At 43.8% G+C, this 22,443-nt stretch overlaps 1 protein-coding gene across 1 annotated transcript in view; it reads left to right on the top strand.

Moving 5' to 3' along the window:
• negr1 (neuronal growth regulator 1) overlaps nt 1–22,443 on the top strand; it is a gene marked incomplete at both ends in the record, with an annotated part of 159,386 nt that overhangs the window by 85,653 nt on the left and 51,290 nt on the right. The window contains one exon of the mRNA XM_080033034.1: nt 19,888–20,019. Coding sequence (XP_079889160.1) covers nt 19,888–20,019 — 132 coding nt within the window. The remainder of the gene's footprint in view (nt 1–19,887; nt 20,020–22,443) is intronic.

The raw sequence follows: 22,443 nt of genomic DNA, 5'->3' as shown, positions 1-22,443 counted from the left end.
TCCAGGGTTCCTACGCAGCTGCTTGGAAAGAGAAAACTTTTCTCTTTCCAAGCAGCTGCTGTATTTATATCAAAATAATACTGCCTATGTTTTGTTTTGCATTTCAGTGCATCAGGCATACCTTCCCCAACCAACACACCCAGGAAACAAATCTCAGCAGGTTCTTAGTGCTGGATCCAACAGTAGGCTACTTGCTTGCAGTTTCTATATGAACAGTGCAATGCATTAGTACAACTTGACTTTATATCACTGGTACATCCCTTGAATTGTTCCTGCACTTGAATTTGGCTCTCTCATACACTACTTAGTTGCTTTTCTCATAGTTCACTGATGCACAGTTCAAAGCCATTTCAAAGTTCCAGATATCAACAATAGGAGTTGTGTCTAACACTTTCCCATTCAGCTGTTGAGCTGAGCATTGGAAATTAAAGATGTGCTCAATGGGCATATGCTTTATTGGAGTGCATGTTAGCCTTTTTCTCTCAAATGTGATATTGTAACTGCCACAGTACCCATATTTAATGACAGGACAGATATATAACGGATACATTTACAATACTTTTGTCTCTGTTGTGTTCCATTCCTGTTGCAACTCATGCCAAATTGTGTGAAAGACCCTCATTCTGAATGCACAATTAAAATATGCTTAAATGTAATCTCTGATTTTTCTGTTCTTATAATCACACATGTTTTGCATTATGTTTATATATCAATAGTTAGTTATTGTCCAAGCTTGATTGAATCGATTCCACGCACTGCCAGTGCAGTCTAGACAGTTAATTAGAAAATTAGGACAGTTGAGCTGAGGTATGGCATCAATGTTTTGTTCAGTTAACAGTATGTTCCAATTCAATGATTAAAAGGTTTTTCATATCAAATCCTCTGAAATTGAGTGATTCATCAACAAGTACCTATTTCATTTTGTTCTTAGAAACTAGATATTTCCTCACCCACCACTTATTTGGGAGATATACCATACAGTTTTTAAGTTAACAAATGATATCTCTCAGCAAGTATGCATCAAATTGATAACAATATATTTGTATTTACATTAATTACTTTGTTTTTCTAATAAGTCTGTTACTCATTATGCATATTTGCTTATTTTTTTATCGCATAGATCTTTCACCTAGCACCTGGAATTGTGCTTCCCTGCCTATAGAGCATTTGGCTAAATATTTCAGCACAGAAAGTAGCAGTGAGGAAATTGTATGGGTCACTGAGGTGGCAGCACATGCAATCAGACATGACTTATGGGTTCTTTGGCCCAGTTCCACCCTGTGGATTTTAGCGGCCTCAGATTGACAGCCAGGGAGCAGGGGTAGGGGTTATGTATCAAGGCAGTCTAACAGCCTGTTTCTGCACATACTGTGATTCTACCCCTAGTTCGGGCCCACACCTTGAGTTTAGGCCAGAAGGCAGCAAACACACAATGTTGATGCGTGGGTTTTTCGCCATTTATAGGAGTTTAAAGGATAAATTGACGTAGAAAATGCTGCTCTATGCTATAATGGATTCTTCAGCGATGCCTGCCATATCTGGGTATTGCAGCCCTGGAGGAAGCATACTCACAGCTCCCCTACACAATGTGGGAAATTGCTTACTGCAACAGGACTTATCCAGCATTGGCACTGAATGTGAAATTAACCTTGCTATGATTTCTTTAATTTGCTTGGAGTGACATCTCCCTCAGGTGAGAAGGGCCTTTGTCAGTCTTTCAAATATCTCTCAGCAGGCCACTCACACACAACTCAAGTTAGGTCCCTTGGTGGTTAGACATTAGTAACACCAGCAGTGGCAGCTATGTTCTTCCATCTTTTATTCTTCATATATTTTCAGGGCTCTTCATACGGGGTCTGTTTTTGTTTGCTTTAAGGCCAACGTTGAGCACTCAACATATAATGTTCTTCAAAGTATCATGGCTGCATTTCTGGTTTAATGGTTTCTATGACCTTTGCAAAGCCTCTTTCCTGCTGTAATCGATAGGAATACCATTTGCAGCCAGGGCAGGATGATGCAACTAGATCTTGCATTTAAAATAATTTATTGGTTTCCATTTATCAAGAAAGACTGCAGTCTAATTAGATTTCTTTAAATTGAAGTTTGTCCATTTGTTTCACGAGTATCTGTACTTGTTCCATGTAAGAACACATATGCTTAAGAAAGTACTCCATCATGTTATGTCACTGATTAAAGCTTGTAATTCGATACGGCCTATTATTAATAACGCTTCACCTCAGTTTAGATATGAATGACAAAGGCACAGAATATTTATTTTTGCTACTTCATAATATTTTTATTAACATAGAAATACAAATTAACTCAAGTAATTTCTGTTGTGAGCCGTTCTCTTTTTTGTCTTGCTATAAACATCTATGGCAGTGTATAACTGATTGGTTGAGCACTGACAGAAATGAGTCAACAAAATACTTATTTTCAAATACATACTTATAGAGCAATCCCTCGAGCAAACTTGTTTTCCTGGATTTTCCTAAGCCTAAACACTGTTGTGTTATTAGTTTATTTGGTGTCTATGCAGGGTTTTGTCAAAACTTTGCATCTATTTATTTATTTGTGCTTCTTATCTTATCTTCTACAATCATATCTTTGTGCTACATGAACCATCTTTTGGATGTCTTCATTATAGTGGAGCGACAGAATAAGTTCATTTGGCAGCAAAGACATAGAGACGGAGTAAGCCATGTCTCAATTTTCTCTCAAGTCATAATCAAAATTGCTCAGCAGGGAGAGCAGTCCTCCTCACAGTCTGCTTGCAGTGAACTCTGCTTGATTTACTTATTTACTTATGATTTACTTATGTTTGACATTGATGCTAGGGGCTGAAGTTAATACTTCTCTCTTATTTCCTACATACATAGTCTATGATTGGTCATATATGAACTGTCATTGGCCGCGTTTCCCAGATTCGTTAAGAGCCTCTTTGGGCTAAGTACTTCTTTGGAGCGCTCTTAAGAACGCTGTGAAAGAAGAATGCGTTTCCCAGATTTGTTCTTAGCGAAAGTAGCTCTTTCACTAAGACGGAACTGTAAGACGGAGCTGACCCACTCTTTCAACCTTCTTAGCGACCAAATCGTCAGTGATCATGCCGCGTCAGGGAAATTTATTTCCTCCAGTTTTCGAAATAATAAAACAATGCTCAATGCGGACCACTGGCGCAAGAAACATAGACTAATAGTAGAGAAAAAAAATGTTTTAATGAATTAGACGTTTACGTTTTCCACACACATGTGAGTTTATAGTACTACTACACATACAAAAAAAAACATCAACAACCCTGTGGCATTTCACAGATATCAAAGAAACAGATTTAATTGAACTCAGCTGAACCTCATTCAGAGCGGCTCCACCTGCTAAAGGCGTTGCCAAAGTCCGCGCGTGTGAGAAACCATGGCTGCAATACAACACCTTCTCGCTGAAAACCAACAGCCTCGCCGTGCGCGAAGCCAGACGGTTTACATAAATGCATACGTGCGTCCGCACTTCTCCCCACTGGACGTGCTATCAGACCGGGCCGTCCAGGCAAAGTACCGGCTTCCCCGTGCGGAGATCCAACGGCTGATCACTCTGGTGTCTCCACACATCCAGAGCAACCCGCTGCAATTTTGCCTTCAGCCCGGTCCAACAACCCGCAGCCCCTACCTCTTCACCACCAGTCACCAAGCACTAAACCATAAACCCACAACCACCACACATCACCCATATCAACTCTCAGGCCTGAAGGCTGAAATAAATAAACAGAACCAGCAGATGTAGGCTACATGTAACGTCCTGCACACTATGATTATTGGTGCTTTACCTGAAAGTCTGGCACTGGAATGCTGTTGAAAGGGCACACAATACGCACACGTCATTAACCTATACGCTTAGATACATTACAAATTGCCTGGGACTTTTTGTTGCTAGGTTTGACACCCTCATTTCAATGCAAAATGATCCACACACAATACATGGTTGAAAAGAAACCAAAATAGTTTATTGAAACCATATGGGGGAGGGGTTACTCCGCGCTGTCTTTACTGGGCGTCTGCATCACCTGCAACGAAGGGAGATTGATTAGTGAAACCTTCTCACTCTTCCTTTTTGTTTGGTTCTGGAACTCCTGCCACTTCTTCCTCACAGCACGCCAGTCACGCAGGCCACATGGGCTGGAGGGGGACATCTTTTCGGCTATGGCCTGCCTAACACGGTTCTTCACCGTGATGTTCTTTTTGCCCCTTGTTCCCCCGAATAAAACTCCCCGGTGCTGCCAGACCTCGTCCACTAAGACGCCCATCTCCTCCGCGGTAAACGACGGTGCCCGCTTGTTTCTTTTGCTGCCGCTTTCTTCCATTCTCACATCACGTGTGTGCCTATATCCACGGCCACGGGGTATATATGCGCTAATGGGCTTGATTACTACTTTGATACACTTGTTGCCACACACACCCGCACCCACACACCCCCCCACACACACGATACATGCGTAGCCTAATTCCACCTGTGTGGGGGAGACCACGGGGCGCTGTGTGTGACTTATGCGCTGATAAAGAGTTGGGTGATCGATTCGCCTGGCATCGATTTATTCAGTTTCAGCACGACCGCGGTGGACAGCTCCCACTAAAGAGCTTCTTTCGCTTCAACTTACGCGTTCTCCAAAGATTAAGAAGCCATCTGTGAAACACCCGTATCTTAGCGCTCCTTCTTAGGCAAACCCTTCTTTCGACCGTTATTTGGTCCCAAAGAACGATCGAATCTGAGAAACGCGGCCATTATTAGTGAAGACACTGTGACTGTACAATTTAAGCAGTTTTTGTCCTGAAAGCTTGAGAAATGTATGAACACATCCAAACATGTCATTAGAAGGCATTTGCACATCATATGACTACACAATTGCTTTCGCATTTGCAAGCACTTTCAAACTCTAATATGTTGCTCCATCAATTTAATTGGAAGCTTGAATGCCACCTGTGGATCTCACGAAGGGGTATTGTTGAAAGTGGGAGTCATTATTACTCACACCTGTTTCTCATGATTGTTCCAGTTACATGGAGCCTTGCATTTAGACTGTATGAATTGTGCAAGAAATGGAATAGGCCTTTTTCTACAACAGATATTTGGGCATGTGGAAAAACCACAGGAAGGACTGATGACATTGGGTACAATCAGTAGCGTACCGTGGGGTTTAGGTCAGGGCCTTCAGTAACGAACTCCACCAACGGCCAACCGCCAAACACGCACAACATTTCATATTAGGTGCCGATACAGCAAACACAGCCACACTAGTATGCGCTACTGCATAACTTCAACAACAAGTTGATCTTCGACAACAACAACAACAGCGCACACGCACACCACTTTGCATTAGCGCAGAGCTAGAGTAATACAGCATCACCATCATATCCTTCCTTATGTCACTCCGCAACAAGATTGCACTTCACACACATCTCACAAAAACAAGTGTTCACAGTTATTGTTATTATGTTCACCGGATGCTTTCGCAACTTCAACTTCAAAGGATTCAATAAAGTATAGCGACAATATTACAAGTGCACCGCCAGTTCATTAACACAAATTAAACATGCGAGTAGGCCTTTATGCCACATCTTTTACAAGAGCTATTCCAGCCAGAATTTTAAACCCAGGAGTAGTAGAGGTTAATCATAATAATAATAACGGGTTAATTTAATATGCTTATTAGCGGCATCAACACTGAAACACAGCATAACCGTTTAGCCTACTGCCCAAATTCCAGCAATATGTGTGTTTCCAACCATTACAAATAATGCTTAACAAACTAAAAGCACCACAACATTATCGCTCCTCCTACACAGTGCAAAGTAACACTCACCCATCACTTGTAGAGGAAATCCATCCTCCTATCCTTTCGGAGGAAACGTTCAATGACCTCCTCATGCAGTCGGGCGTCCTGTTTTAGTTTGATGAGCAGTTCCTTCTCGATGGCAATAGATGCCAGTGCAGAGAGTCGGGTCTGTCCAGTTGCATTCCGTGAGTACGTTTTAATGCGCTTGAGAGCTGAGAAGGATCGCTCCACTGAAGCTGTAGACACAGGTATGGTCACGATCAAGCAGGTGAGGGCATACAGCTGTGGCATGCTGACTGCCAGCCCTGTGCTACTCAAGAAAGTCAGTAGGTCACTTGGGCTCTTTCCCTGAAAGTTGCTCATGCTGTACATCACGTTGAGCTCAGCTCTGAGTCTGCCCATGTCAAACTGGTCACCGTAGCTCTCCTCCAGGCTCCGGAGCTCTTCTTCGGGGAATGTTTGCTTGAATTTTGCAAACTGTTGTGCATCCAGCAATGCAACAAACAGCAGACGTTCGTGATCGGCAAATCGATTCCTGATTTGCGTGCCGATGCTGTCGATTAGAGCTGTGTGTAGCTCTCGGAAGTGCGCGGGTGGGTCTGGTCGGCCTCTGGCTGCGCTCGGCTGTCCCGCGGCCTCCGCTGTCCTCTCGTAGATGGCATCAAATTTTTCACGCTCGCCTTCAACACTGCGATTCTGGCCAGACTGAACTGCATGTCCAAACTCTTATTTTGCAGTATTCCGAAGAGCACATCAGCAAAATCAAAAATGTTGATGAAAGCAAAGAGAAAAAAACAGAAGTCATGGCTTGTCAATTGTGACAAGTGGCCCGATGCACAATGTACCGTTTCACGGTCAAAATCCTCCGCGTGATCGAGGATGTGCTGGAAAACCTCGACCAGCTCAGCTCCTTTGTCGTGCACCGTGCCCACCAACCTGGAGTGGAAGTTCCACCTCACCTGTGAGACCCGCGGCAGCCGCCTCGCGCAAAATTCATCCAGCAGTTTTGTGCGTTTAGGGGAACGGGTAAAAAAGGCGGACAATCCTCCCAGATTTGCAAAAAAAATCTTGCAGTCCCTGATTTTTGCTGCTCCCTGGGACAACACCAGATTGAGTGTGTGGGCATAACAATGCACAAAAAGAGCTTGTGGGATTGCTTCTTTTACACGCGCCTGGACGCCATTCAGTCCCGATGCCATTACAGCGGCTCCATCATAGCACTGCGCCACCAACTTGGCCTTACACTCATAGCTGGTCAACGTGTCAAGGACCAATGCTGCTAAATCTGCTGCTCGCTTTTTTTCCGTGACATCCTCATATTTTAGAAATCGCTCCTTTACTCCGTGGTCTGTGACATACCGGAGCACATAGGACAGCTGGGCAGCGTTGCTGAAATCAGTGGTCTCATCCACCATGACTGCAACAAACTTCGTTTGACTGATCTCCTTCTTGATGGCATCATTCAGCACATCAGCAACAGCATTTATGATATCATTCTGAATTTTGCCCGATGTTCCCGTAAAAACGGTGGCAGTGGCAAGGTGATTGCGCAGGTCAGCATCATAGTCGGACAGCAGAGACAGCAGTTCAAGGTAATTACCTCGGTTCAGGGACTCTTTCCCCTCGTCGTGTCCCCTGAATGGCAATTCTTGCTGTCCCAAAAAGATGACACAGTCAATGAGGCGCTTGAGTATTTCACGTTTTTTTCTTACTCTCTCATTGTGCAAGCTCGTCTCTCGTCTCCGCTGCTCATCCAGCTGCAAGTCAACCCTGGACACACCAAAGGTTTTTAAATGAACCACCGATGTGAGGTGACGCTCAGAGGCCTGATGTTTTACAGCTGCCTTGGTGAAGTTGTTAAGACTGCTAAAACCGGCGCTGCTCCATGTCCCCCCACTAATGTTGAACAGCAAACACGGCCAGCAGAATAGCTTGTTCTGAACGGGGCTAGCCGTTAGCCAGTCATAGCAGCCGTAGTTGCACTCTGTAAAGTGCCGCACAAAACCTTTACCGGTCTGGGTCAGCCCATCCAGCTTCGGTGTAGGTCTTCCTCTTGAAATCAACTCTGTCTTCTCTCCAAACGATCGCCTTGAAAAAGGCAACCGAAGGAGATCAGAAACAGGATCGCTAGATGCTGTGAAGGCAGTGGCCATAGTAGTTCACTATCAACAACTCTCACTACGCGCCAACGATTCAAAATTCGCTGATGACATCACAGGGGCCCAGCGCTGGCGCTGGCGCTGGTCCTTGGGGGCGTCCTATTACAAACATCAAAATCTGATTGGCTGATTACACACGTCAGTCAAATGTATTATCCAATGGAAGGTGGCAGCTTCAGCAGAAGGCCAGCAATACTTTTAGTGCTTGCCCCGGCCCCCGCTGGTCTATATAGCTGTGATAGCTTGTTCTGAACGGGGCTAGCCGTTAGCCAGTCATAGCAGCCGTAGTTGCACTCTGTAAAGTGCCGCACAAAACCTTTACCGGTCTGGGTCAGCCCATCCAGCTTCGGTGTAGGTCTTCCTCTTGAAATCAACTCTGTCTTCTCTCCAAACGATCGCCTTGAAAAAGGCAACCGAAGGAGATCAGAAACAGGATCGCTAGATGCTGTGAAGGCAGTGGCCATAGTAGTTCACTATCAACAACTCTCACTACGCGCCAACGATTCAAAATTCGCTGATGACATCACAGGGGCCCAGCGCTGGCGCTGGCGCTGGTCCTTGGGGGCGTCCTATTACAAACATCAAAATCTGATTGGCTGATTACACACGTCAGTCAAATGTATTATCCAATGGAAGGTGGCAGCTTCAGCAGAAGGCCAGCAATACTTTTAGTGCTTGCCCCGGCCCCCGCTGGTCTATATAGCTGTGATGCGTTTTTCAGCTCCGCTCAGCCTTACAAAAAAAACGGTTTTCCTTCTGAAATTATATTGTAACGTACTGAAAAAAATATGGAATAAATACGCGTTCAGACACACATTAATGTAATTTTAAAAAAATATATATTTATTTATTATTTTTATTTTGACAGGGCCAGCAGAGAAGGCCCTGCTGGCCCTGACGGCCCACCACTGGGTACAATGGATCAATTTAGAATGCAGTTTTAAGGCACTAGTATTTTGTATGCAGTCTTGCTGACAAGGTCTCCTGGGATACCTCAAATGAACAGAGCTATCATTGATTTCATTACTTATGCCTGATCTTCACATGCTACATGACCATGCCCAAATGCCTGACTTGAATCCATGGAGCTTAACTCAATGCATGTGTTATTCATGTGGCTCTGCCATGAAAATTGTGTTTTCCATTTTATAAATGTAAAAAAAGAAGCTTAATGTTTTAAAATGTTTGGAATAGAGCTGCAGCTATCAATTATTTAAGAAATCAAGTATTCCATCAATGAATGAAGTCACCTTATCCTGCTGGCCTTCAGGCTGTTCAATACACAACTGCAATGTGTACAAAACTGCTTTGTTTAAGTGGGTACTCATGCGAAATCTTGGGAATGCTGAGATTTGTGTGATTCCAACATACCAATCACAACAGCAGGTGTAATTTACAACTCTGTCAGACCAACCAAAAAAACAAGCAGTTACAAAGTTGAGGCAACTCACTTGTGAAACTTTATGGGAATCCACTAATCGATAACATCCTGGCAAAGAGAAACACTCTGGTTACGTTGGCAAAACTTCAAAGGACGTAATCCAGTACAATATTTAGTCCAAAACAAATGATTACTTCCATAAATCCCCATAGACTGCTGCTGCATCATTTGAAATGAGCCAGCAGATAAATCACAAACCATGGAAGGAAATTAGCACTTGAAATTCATTTGACAGGGGCTTTAATTACACTGTTAAATAGAGAATTATTTTGGGATATTTTAACTGTATTAATATGCAATTGCAAAGCCAGAGATGAAAATGGACAGCTATGCATCTGTAGTTCTCCTGCCAAACAACTCCAACTTTAAGAAATACAATATTTAAGAGTAATTGAATATTGGTCTTTCATTCAAAAAATGGTACACCCTAACCCAGAGGTGCCCACAAGTTTTCAGCTTGTGAACTACTTTTATAATGACCAAGTCAAGAAGATCTACCTACTATAAAAATGCAAAACATATTAGGCCCTGGGGCTGAGAGTATTAGTAGGCCCCCTGAGAGTCCGTCTTACAACACAAAACGTGTAATATTTATTTTGATTAATAAGCAAATCATTTTTTAGGTAACACTCAGGGCCTTTTAGGGGGTACCGGGAGCATGCGCCCCCCCCGGAAGAAAAATGTGAAACTTTTCAAAGTAAAATGTATCAATCTGGCACATTTTGAGAAGAATACTAAGGCTAAATCAGCTGTGTCCTATGTGAGCTATTTAGTACTATGTTCTGGAATAATGTGGGGACACATCATTACCAAAAAGCAGAAAGAAAAAATGTACAGGTTTAAAAAATCTCTCTGTGAAGTTTTTTTTTAATACAGTATAGCTCAATATAGGCCCCTGATCTTCGTAGCCACGAACAATGTAATTTAAAAAATATAAAAAATGTACTGGTGCCAGATCTCTGTATGCCCCACCCCCTACCTACTAAGGTTAGGGGCCTGTAATGAGCCAGTCAATTGCTTATTTTTTTAAATAAAGTTGTTCGGGGCCTTCAAAGATTAGGAGCCTATATTGAGCCTATATATATATTTTTTTTAAGAATGCCATGGCGATCTACCCACAATGCCGGTCGATCGCGAACGACGTAATGGGCACGCCTGCCCTAACCCTTTGATTGACACCATTTAAGGCAATCTGAGTATCTATGACACACCCTTTGCCTACAATCTACAATGGCAACAAGAGTCTGAGTTGTGATGTCAGGTATGCACAACGTAAGCGAATTGTCCGACAGTAACACTCATAAAAATTGTAATAACCACAGTGCGGGGCTGTTAAATGGCAGCAAATCTTTGATGCAAATAATTTCTATCTGATTTTAGGTAATCACATTACTTGAAAAATCTTTTCAGTCTGAGTTTGGATCCTTTAATCATTTAACATAATTTGAGCAGAGAGAGGCTTCAAAATATATATATTTTTTTTTAAATCGTAGTCAATGGAATCAAAACCCCTGTAGTCTATGAAAATATTTTTACATTAAGGGACTGTGCAACATTGTCAGGCAGAAAGGATGAAAGCGTGTCTCTGTTCTCATCATGCGTGTCTTTATTTTACTTTTTTTTAAATTATTTTTGGTCTTGGTTCTAATGTGCCCTATGCAACCAAATATCCCCCTGTGCAAATTAGTGATTGATTGTGTTTCCCATGGTGTGACAAAAAAGTTGTTGTGCATTCCTGTGGAAACCAGTGCATTTGATTCAGCTACTGTGTAAATGGTATTGGAAGCATCAAGCATACTTGGCCTCATGGGTCAGTGCTTTTGATTTCATTGCCCTAGTAAAAGACACAAGTGCACACAGTGGATGTCCACGTCTTCCGTATCATAATTCCCAATTACAGCCAAATACAAGGGAGCTGTGCATCACAGGCAGTGTATAGGTCAACCGTGTTAGGTAGCTACTAAGTGTGTGGGAGGAAAAATCCACTGAGTCCTGTGAAAGTCTGTAGTTCTTTTATAATCCATATATATAAATAAGATATATTTATTCACTAGCCCTGTAGAGCAGACATTGCAAAGTGCTTCACCATTAAAGATACAATTAGCAGACATACAGCATCCCTGCTCGGTAGGTTCTGTGTTTTCTAACATTGATTATTGTATGCAATAAATAATCTGAACCCAGACTAAACACCAATGGTTCACTTCTGACACACACATACCAACTACTTGAAATGTACAAATCATCTCTTTCTTTGAATCGCGGGTGCATCAGCAACACATGGTACAGAAACACACAACCTGGAAAATGTACTTTGGTAACTTCTTGGCCCAATGTAACCCGAACCGCCCCCCACCCATTAACCTACATCATATAATTCAAGTGTATTTCCCTTTGCTTTTCAATGTCGATGAAAATCACATTAATTATCAATAACATTTGGAGTCGATGCTATACCTTTGTCAAGGCGTTTAAATAGGTGATAATACAGTATATTAGTGCTTGGTGATAAAATTAAGTCCAATCAATGGTTCAATACCAAATGATGAATTTCATTAGATTTTTTTTTATTAAAAATACTGCATCTCTATTTTTCACACAATTACAGTAAGTCCACTGTATTATTGTATCAAAAAAGATTAGAGTAGAGGTGCTGGCTATGGCTGTAACCTATTGTAGCAGGGGGGTTTATTCAGTGAAACAGATAATGGCCGCGTTTCCCAGATTCGTTAAGAGCCTTCTTTGGAGCGCTCTTAAGAACGCTGTGAAAGAAGAATGCGTTTCCCAGATTCGTTCTTAGCGAAAGAAGTTCTTTCACTAAGACGGAAGTGTAAGATGGAGCTGACCCACTCTTACAACCTTCTTAGCGACCAAATCGTCAGTGATCATGCCGCGTCAGGGAAATTTATTTCTTCCACTTTTCGAAATAATAAAACAATGCTCAATGCGGACCTGGTGAAAGAAACATAGACTAATAGTAGAGAAAAAAATGGTTTTAATGAATTAGACGTTTACGTTTTCCACACACGTGAGTTTATAGTACTACTACACATACAAAAAAAACATCAACAACCCTGTGGCATTTCACAGATATCAAAGAAACAGATTTAATTGAACTCAGCTGAACCTCATCCAAAGCGGCTCCACCTGCTATAAAGGCGTTGCCAAAGTCCGCGCGTGTGAGAAACCATGGCTGCAATACAACAGCCTCGCCGTGCGCGAAGCCAGACGGTTTACATAAATGCATACGTGCGTCCGCACTTCTCCCCACTGGACGTGCTATCAGACCGGGCCGTCCAGGCAAAGTACCGGCTGCCCCGTGCGGAGATCCAACGGCTGATCACTCTGGTGTCTCCACACATCCAGAGCAACCCGCTGCAATGTTGCCTTCAGCCCGGACATGCAGCTCCTGGCTGCGCTGCATTTTTAGGAACATATCAACCTCTTCTGAGGTCCAACAACCCCCAGCCCCTACGTCTTCACCACAAGTCACCAAGCAAGCACTGATCACTAAACCATAAACCCACAACCACCACATCACCCATATCAACTGTCAGGCCTGAAGGCTGAAATAAATAAACAGAACCAGCAGATGTAGGCTACATGTAACGTCCTGCACACCATGATTATTGCTGCAGTGTCCGGGTGCTTTACCTGAAAGTCTGGCACTGGAATGCTGTTGAAAGGGCGCACAATACGCACACGTCATTAACCTACGCTTAGATAAATTACAAATTGCCTGGGACTTTTTGTTGCTAGGTTTGACACCCTCATTTCAATGCAAAATGATCCACATGTTACGGTTAGACGCTGGTAGGACCCAAGAGCTGGCAGAGACAGTGTTGGATTAATGAGAAAAGGTTTATTGAATGAGGTGGAGAAGCTGGTGGTGAATGAGGAAGCCGGGGGGAGAGCGAGGCAGGCGAGCTGGAGTGAGTGACCCGGGTAACTGCAGGCAGAGGAAACAAAGTTAGGATGTGATCACAAAAACAGAACAGGAGACGAGAGAGTGAGCGAGGTAGAAAAATACACTGGAGCCAGGCACGTATAATTACCACAGTAGTGCGAAGTACGCTCTGGCACCGTTGCAGGGGAACCAGGAGTAGATGTAGGTGAGTTGATTGATGATGAGAACCAGGTGTGGAAAAGGAGGCAGACGGGGGAGTGGGAGTGGCAGAAGGAGGAGGAGGAACACACACAGCAGCCAGCTGTGATCACCACAGAACCCCCTCCTCAATGGACGCCTCTTGGCGGCCTAGGCTTATCTGGGTGGACCAAATGAAAATCATGGACGAGAGAGGGGTCGAGGATAAGACCCCGCAAAATCCAGGTCCTCTCCTCTGGCCCATAACCCTCCCAGTCTGCGAGGTATTGGTACCCCCTACCCCGACGACGTATGTCAAGCAACCGCCGGACGGTGAAGGCAGGGTGGTCGTCAACCAGACGGGGCGGAGGGGGGGAACGACCGGGGGGGAGAGAGGGCTGGTGGAGACTGGCTTTACCTTAGAAACATGGAAGGTGGGGTGGACGTGCATAGATGAGGGCAGCTTGAGCTTAACAGCAGACGGGTTGATAATGGCAACAATCGGGAAGGGACCAACGAAACGAGGAGTAAGTTTCTTTGAACCAGTTTGCAGAGGTAGATCCTTCGATGAAAGCCATACCTGCTGTCCCACCCGGTAGGCAGGGGCGGGAGCCTTGTGGCGATCCGCAATGCGCTGGTTTTGTTCCGCAGAGCGGAGCGAGCGCCCTTCCACACCCTGCGTCAACGGCGTAGATGGTGCTGGACAGAGGGGACGAAGATGTCGTCCTCTTGAGAGGGGAACAAAAGTTTTCTGAATCTGAAAGTTTTCTGAATCTGAATCTGAATCTGAATAAGGGTGGCTGATACCCCAGGGAACACTCAAAGGGGGACATATTGGTAGCAGCATAGGACATAGAGTTATGGGCATACTCAATCCAGGGTAGATGGTCGCTCCAGGCAGAGGGGTTGCGTGCAGCCACGCAACGCAGTGCGGTACCGAGGTCCTGGTTAGCTCTTTCCGCCTGCCCATTTGTCTGCGGATGGTAACCGGCAGAATGCTTTCCACACTTGGGAAATTAATTGGGGGCCACGGCCAGAGACGAGGTCAGAGGGAATCCCGTGGAGGCAAAAGACATGCTGCACCAGCAGCTGGGCAGTCTCGGTGGCAGTGGGGAGCTTAGGAAGGGCAATGAAGTGCACAGCTTTAGAAAATCTGTCCACAACGGTGAGTATCACTGTGTTGCCCTTTGAGGGAGGAAGACCAGTAACAAAATCAAGGCCAATATGAGACCAGGGCCGACTGGGAACAGGAAGGGGGCGTAGCAGGCCAGCAGGGGGTTGATGGGAGGACTTGGCCCGCGCACAAACCGTGCAGGCCAGCACGAATTCCCAGGTGTCAGCGTCCATCGTTGGCCACCAAAAATGCCTCTTCAATAGTGACAGGGTGCGACCCACGCCAGGGTGACAGGCAAAGCGCGATGTGTGGCCCCACACCAGAACTTGCGAGCGCACCAAACTGGGAACAAAAAGGCGGTTAAGAGGGCCGTTGCCCGGGTCTGGTTCAATGGCTTGGGCCTCCAGGATGAGGGACTCTATCTCCCAGGTGACAGCAGCCACTTTGAGGCAGGAAGGAGAGAGGATAGTGTCAGGGGGGCTAGTGTGTTCACAGTGTTAAACTGACGAGAGAGAGCGTCAGGCTTGACATTACGGGACCCGGGACGGTAGGTGAGGGTGAAATTAAAACGTCCAAAAAACCGGGACCACCGGGCCTGACGGGAATTTAAGCGCTTGGCTGTCTGGATGTACGACAAATTCTTGTGGTCGGTCCAAACCACGAACGGCTGTTCTGCCCCCTCAACCCAGTGCCGCCATTCCTCCAACGCCAGTTTCACCGCCAGCAGTTCTATGTTACCCACATCATAGTTACGCTCAGCAGGAACCAGCCGGCGAGAGAAAAAGGCGCAGGAGTGAATCTTCTCATCAGAAGCTGAGCGCTGGGACTGGACCGCCCCCACCCCTGTGTCCGAAGCATCAACCTCCACGATGAACTGCCTGGAGGGATCCGGTTGGATAAGAATGGGAGCAGACGAGAACAGCCTTTTTAGACCAGAGAAGGCAAATGGGAGGGCAGGAGAGGTGAGGCGAGTGAGAGGGGCTGCAACCCTGCTGTAATCATGGATGAACCTCCGGTAAAAATGGGCAAACCCCAGAAACTGCTGCAGTTTCTTGCGGGAATCAGGGCTGGGCCAGTCTGTCACTGCACTGACCTTCTCGGGACAGGTCCTCACTTGCCCGCTCTCAATGATGAACCCCAGGAAGGATACAGAGGTGACACTGAACTCACACTTCTCGGCCTTCACATGTAATTTGTTCTCCAACAGCCGCTAAAGAACCTGCCGGACATGCTGGACGTGTTCCTCCTGGTTTCGAGAAAAAATAAGGATGTCGTCTAAATAGACAAAAACTGAGCGGTTGAGAAAGTCCCGGAGGATGTCGTTTACCAGGTTCTGGAACACGGCAGGGGCATTAGTGAGGCCGAAGGGCATGACGAGGTACTCAAAGTGGCCGAGGGGGGTGTTAAAGGCTGTCTTCCATTCATCGCCTTCACGGATACGTACCAGGTGGTAGGCATTGCGTAGGTCCAATTTAGAGAAGACTGTGGCGCCCTGCAGCGGCTCGAATGCGGAACTGATGAGGGGCAAGGCATACTTGTTCTTGACTGTAATGTTATTGAGTCCCCTGAAATCAATACATGGGCGAAGTGACTTGTCCTTTTTGGCCACAAAAAAGAAACCTGCACCAACAGGAGAAGAGGAGGGTCTCATGAGGCCAGCAGTAGTGCGAAGTACGCTCTGGCACCGTTGCAGGGGAACCAGGAGTAGATGTAGGTGAGTTGATTGATGATGAGAACCAGATGTGGAAAAGGAGACGGACGGGGGAGTGGGAGTGGCAGAAGGAGGAGGAGGAACACACACAGCAGCCAGCTGTGATCACCACACCACACAATACATGGTTGAAGAGAAACCAAAATAGTTTATTGAAACGATATGGGGGAGGGGTGGCTCCGCGCTGTCTTTACTGGGCGTCTGCATCACCTGCAACGAAGGGAGATTGATTAGTGAAACCTTTGCACTCTTCCTTTTTGTTTGGTTCTGGAACTTCTGCCACTTCTTCCTCACAGCACGCCAGTCACACAGGCCACATGGGCTGGAGGGGGACATATTTTCACCTATGGCCTGCCTAACACGGTTCTTCACCGTGATGTTCTTTTTGCCCCTTTTTCCCCGAATAAAACTCCCCGGTGCTGCCAGACCTCGTCCACTAAGACGCCCATCTCCTCCGCGGTAAACGACGGTGCCCGCTTGTTTCTTTTGCTGCCGCTTTCTTCCACTCTCACATGTGTGTGCCTATATCCACGGGGTATATATGCACTAATGGGCTTGATTACCCCACACACACACGATACATGCGCAGCCTAATTCCACTTGTGTGGGGGAGACCACGGGGCGCTGTGTGTGACTTATGCGCTGATAAAGAGGTGGGTGATCGATTCGTCTGGCATCGATTTATTCAGTGTCAGCACCACCGCGGTGGACAGCTCCCACTAAGAACTTTCTTTCGCTTCATCTTACGCGTTCTTCAAAGAAGGCACTTAAGATGGCATCTGGGAAACACCCGTATCTTAGCGCTCCTTCTTAGGCGAACCCTTCTTTCGACCCTTCTTTGGTCCCAAAGAACGATCGAATCTGGGAAACGCGGCCAATATCTATTCCTTTGCATCTTTCATGATTTTATTTCAAGGTATATTACTCAGGCTACAGGTCTCAGTAATGCTACTGCAAAGGCAATGACTTGAACTGAAGCTACGGCAAGAACAATTCACCAAAATTAACCAAAGTCTTAGTCAAATTGACCTTCAATTATTTCAGATTAAATAAAGTTGGAAATAACTCTCCCTTTGTTGTATACAATAGCTGATTTTGACAACATGCTGCATCTCTTAATTGAGTGCTCTCTTTATTATTTCCTGCCTATGTGAAAATATACTTGGCAATGAAACCCAGGTCTTATTAATGACAATTTGCACAAACCCCCTTTATTTTTTACATCAAATTTGCAGTGCTTCATTTGATCGCTATACTGATACATCCATGCACCACCACAATAATACGGCCCGTTGTGACATGTCTCTGTCTTTGTGCTCTCTTGACATATTAACAGTTTTGTTTTCCAGACACATCCGTTGCTTGTTTATGGATCAGTTTTTCAAAAAAAAATCTTCCCTTTGCCATTGTTTGTGTTGCCACCAATATCTTTGCCAAGACTCTTGGACTCCATTGTTGTCACCACAAAAGTGTGAAAAGAGACAGGGAAGCTTATTATCGACTATGCTTTCAATTTCAAGTTTTTGGACATAGCAGCTAGCAGATAAAAAGCCCACCAGGGCTGTAAAATAAGAAAGGATCCTTATATAAGAATTCAGCTCACTGGTTGGGGAGATGGCTGCACAGAATGGCAATATTTCCACTCCTGAAGCAATGGATTGTCTTGATGCTCGCTTGCTCATTTATGAGATATTGCTGAGTCAGTGTTGGGTCTCTGTGGCTTTCTGAACAGTATGTTGATCTCAGTTTTGCTTTATTGTGCAGTCAGTTTGATCCCCGTGTCTTCCAAACACATCCACACATCTTCCATCCCAACCCACTATTACCATCCTGAAAAGTTGTATTTAAATTGATTTTACACTGAGCGCCACTGGGTTGGAAATTAATTCTGGTCAAGGGAGAATCTGTCACAGTTTCTCTCATACACATACCCACTGCTGGCTGCTGAGATAACCATTCATCATACAAGCACACCCAGCCAAATTGGTTTCATTGTTAGTATTCCCAATGAAATATCTGTCTGTCTGTCTTTATGTCTGTATCTATCAAATTATCTATCTATCTATCTATCTATCTATCTATCTATCTATCTATCTATCTATCTATCTATCTATCTATCTATCTATCTATCTATCTATCTATCTATCTATCTATCTATCTATCTATCTATCTATCTATCTATCTATCTATCTATCTATCTATCTATCTATCTACCTACCTATCTATCTATCTATCTATCTATCTATCTATCTATCTATCTATCTAAAATAATAAAGCATGTATGTAGGATTATTATCATATGATCAAATGCCTAATATTTGTGATTATCTGCAAGTGGAATACTACTCAAATTTAACAGATAACCGATGCCACTCAGGGCTGAATCATTTAATATCATTATGTCAAGACACACCATTTATTGTTTTGTCTTTAAAATGTATATACAATGATAAAAATATATAATGTCTCACAGCCCCATAGGACAAAGCAGCTTGTTTATTATGATCAACATACTAAGACTCTGAGATATTCCTTTTACTATAAAGCAAAGTGTAAAATCATGTCAGTCCCAGATGCTGTGACCAGGGAATGTTTATCATTTGTACTTGAAAAATGGCTGAAATAATTAACTGATCATACAAACTATTCTTATTATGTTCCTTTCAATTAATCAACTATTAGTTATAGCTCTAATGTTAAATAATATAATGAGTGGCATACCCATCATCAGACCCCTTGCATCCACAGGATGCCTAGTTATTATCGTCTTACTTTCCAAGTTTGTCACTCTGCTTTTTGCATTAGCACATACACGTTAGCCTGTAACAAGCTAAATTACATCAGCAATGAAAACAATTCTGAAATAATTTGCATGTATATAATTTGTCTGGATTTTTCTCATTGAGTTATTTCGGACACCATGTTGTAACTCATTGTTGCTTCAACATGATATATTTTTCGAAAAACAAACAACAGTATTTGGATTTTTGAAGTTTCTTTGTCGATTGGAGTGGAAGTTTACGCTCTCTCCAGCTTTTTTAAGCTGCATAATGCCTCTGCTAATATGCCAGTCATGGTGCTTTGCTTCTACTGCCTTTGGCCCTGTTACCTCACTATAAAGCGCTGACATGTGCATTGCGCCCTCACATTTGTCTGTCTTCAAGGAAGTAGCTCTAACTGCACGTTGTGGATTTGAGTTGGGGGAATGGTGATTGGATGACTGGAAATACACCATTACTTTCCAGCCATTGTATCAATAGGAATGAATCAATGCACAGCTAATCGTTTCTATTTTTAGGATGCAAGGAAATGTAATCAGGAGTTCAGTACACAATGTAATTGCATCCCGTCTTCTACTTAGGACTTGAAAGGTATTTATTACAAATGAGGGCTTTCCACACACTAACCATAACCTACAGAAAGCTAAGAGCTGTATACTGAATATGTGTGTGTGTGTGTGTGTGTGTGTGTGTGTGTGTATTTGTGTCTTTGTGTGCTGTGTTTATATTCTTTGTAGACATACTGTAAGTAATTTGTCTTCATTTTTCTATTTCCAGCTAAGAAGTATGACAGCGGCGAATATCTTAACATCACCGCCATCACAAGGGACCAGGCTGGAGAATACGAATGCAGCGCTTTAAATGACATCGCCTCTCCTGACACCAAAACAGTGAAAGTCATAGTCAACTGTAAGTGTATCTCTTTCCTCTTCCCTGCTTTTCTTTTTTTTTCTCCACACTGGCCTTGCAGACATATGAAGGACGCTTGGGCAGTCTTCAATGATACCTGTGTCATGTCCCTGACTTTGCACCTCAAGAAAGTACATCTTCTGGAAGTTTTTGAAAAAAGTAGAAAAGCTAGATCCGAAAGTTGCTCAATATTTAATGCGAGAATTCCCTTTTTGTCTGTGCGTGTAGGTGATTAATTCACACTAAGGAAAGGTCTGACTGTTCTAAGCACTATTCCATTATGTAGGTAATGAGTCTTTCAAAAGTGTGAGGAAACAGTAATGAGGAGCCAGGCCATTAATGAATGATACCGGGCTTTAGCTGTCGTGGTCATATGGAAATTACCTTGTACGTATGAGCAGGAATGGGAGCTCGACAATTCTTTGCCATTCCCTCTCGATTTTAAAGTGCTTCTTTTTATTCACTGTTATTCATGGAGGTTTCTGCATAGATGCCCTGTGCTAAATCTCACTTTTGGCTCAGCTTATCAGACAGTCGTCCAAAGAGACGGATAGGAGAGGGGAAAGGGGAAAAAAGGCTCCTACTGGCCCAGTTACTGAGTCATGTCCTTAAAGCTGCTCATGCAGGGTTTTATCATTCACGTTTTTATAAATGTTTTTTTTATTTCATGCACAGTTTCGACTATATATTATGTATAATATACAGCAACTGTGACTCAAACCCTTTGTGTTCTGCATTTTCCCACCTCTCTGTGCTAGGACAGCTCTCATTCTGGCTTCATTATAAAACAAAGTCTCGTGGCCATTATTTCTGTGTAATGCATGCCTCTAATGAGCCGGGTCTGAGTGGAGTTTTAGAGGCCAGTTATTTATAGCTCTACCGAGACATGGGGTTCAAGAACGAAAATGTGCTTCGACAGCCGGCAGTGTCTTTATGTTACAGAGCAAAGGAGAGATATTCACAATGATTGATAAGCCATGTCATAGGCGGACAACGTTTTTTTATTTATTTTGTGCGACAGACAGCAGGGGGTATGTGGTTTTTGGTGTCCAAGCGGAGCGAATGGATTAGGAAGACTTTCCTTTTGCTGTCAGACATAGTCGCCAAAGCCTGAGCAACGGTGCAATACTTTGGGGTGGGAGTCGGCCCATAGTTCGTGAAGTGTTAAGGTGCTCAGAGTTATCTGAAGCCGACAGAGCTGCAGAGCTGAGCCCTGTCATTGTCCTGCCAGTGACTCATTCTTTATTATTGAGGAGTAACACTCAGGAATTGTCCAGACATCCTTTTTAGACTACTTTAATATTTTTTTCTAATAGTTTGTAAATTGGTTTTATGAGAAGTGTTGATGATTTCTGTTTAATGTGATTTGATTTCTCACATAATCCTTTTGGGGGGATTGCAGTGATTTTGCTGCTTCACTTCAGAAATAGAATAATGTCTCGAATATAAAAGGAGGCAACTGTATATGGGCTATAAAGTGTCACACATAAATTCTGCCTTCTCGGCTGAAAAATTGTGGTTCAGTGTCCCAGCCGGCCTAATTGCAACACATCACAGGCCTTTCTTGGAATAGCTATAGACAATTTACTGGATACTTCAATTAATAGCAGCAGCAGGATCCTGACTTGCGAGACTCTGCGAGAGTCAATGTGCATGTCATAAGTGTTATTTAGTAAGTGCTTAGCAAGTAAGTAACAGCCCGTTGGAAGATATTCCACTATACATTTATGAAGTAATCCAATGGGTTTTTACAAGGATTTCATGAACCAGAGAGGTGGGAGAAATATCACAGCCCATGGAGTAGCATTTAGTTCTTGAATTCATTTGAAAGTCATTATCATTAAAGATGGAGATACTGTTTGATCAGGCCGCAATGAAAGGTGGCTCCTGTGGACACGACATTTTCACTTGTAACAGTTCTGTGACACATCTGTCTTTCTGAGGAAGTCTTTATTCAAAATGTGTCTGCGGTAATTAGTTGAGCCGAGGTGATGAGTCGCAGTCTGTGTCTCCTCCACAGAGTGTAAATCTCAGAGCTTCTTCCCTATAAATCCATAAATGTTTCATCATTTCTGACACCTCGCTTGAGCTATGGCCCCAACATGTAGCTCCACAGAGCCAGACTCTCCCCCGGCCTCGCTGGCTACCTTACACATGAAAGGTCCTGTGTTTTATTTGCGGCCGTTTAACATTCAAAGTGCTGTGCAACTATGAGACTTGCATAAACAAAACGCGCCGCTGACATCCACGCAGCACAAAGCCACTTTGGTTGTCGACACCTTCAAACAGCAGCATTGAGGTAGCTGTTATTTAAAAATCTTAATACTTTAATACTTCCTCTCATGTAGCTTTAAATAGTCAGTGTTTCATCTTTTAAAACATTGTTGTAAATATGTTTTTTAATGCTTGTATTTTTTTATGAAA

This window comes from Ammodytes marinus (genome assembly GCF_949987685.1).
Source record: "Ammodytes marinus genome assembly, chromosome: 8".
NCBI classification, from domain to species: domain Eukaryota; kingdom Metazoa; phylum Chordata; class Actinopteri; order Uranoscopiformes; family Ammodytidae; genus Ammodytes; species Ammodytes marinus.
Note: the sequence above shows the minus strand (reverse complement) of the source record. Positions and strands in the feature narration are given on the sequence as shown.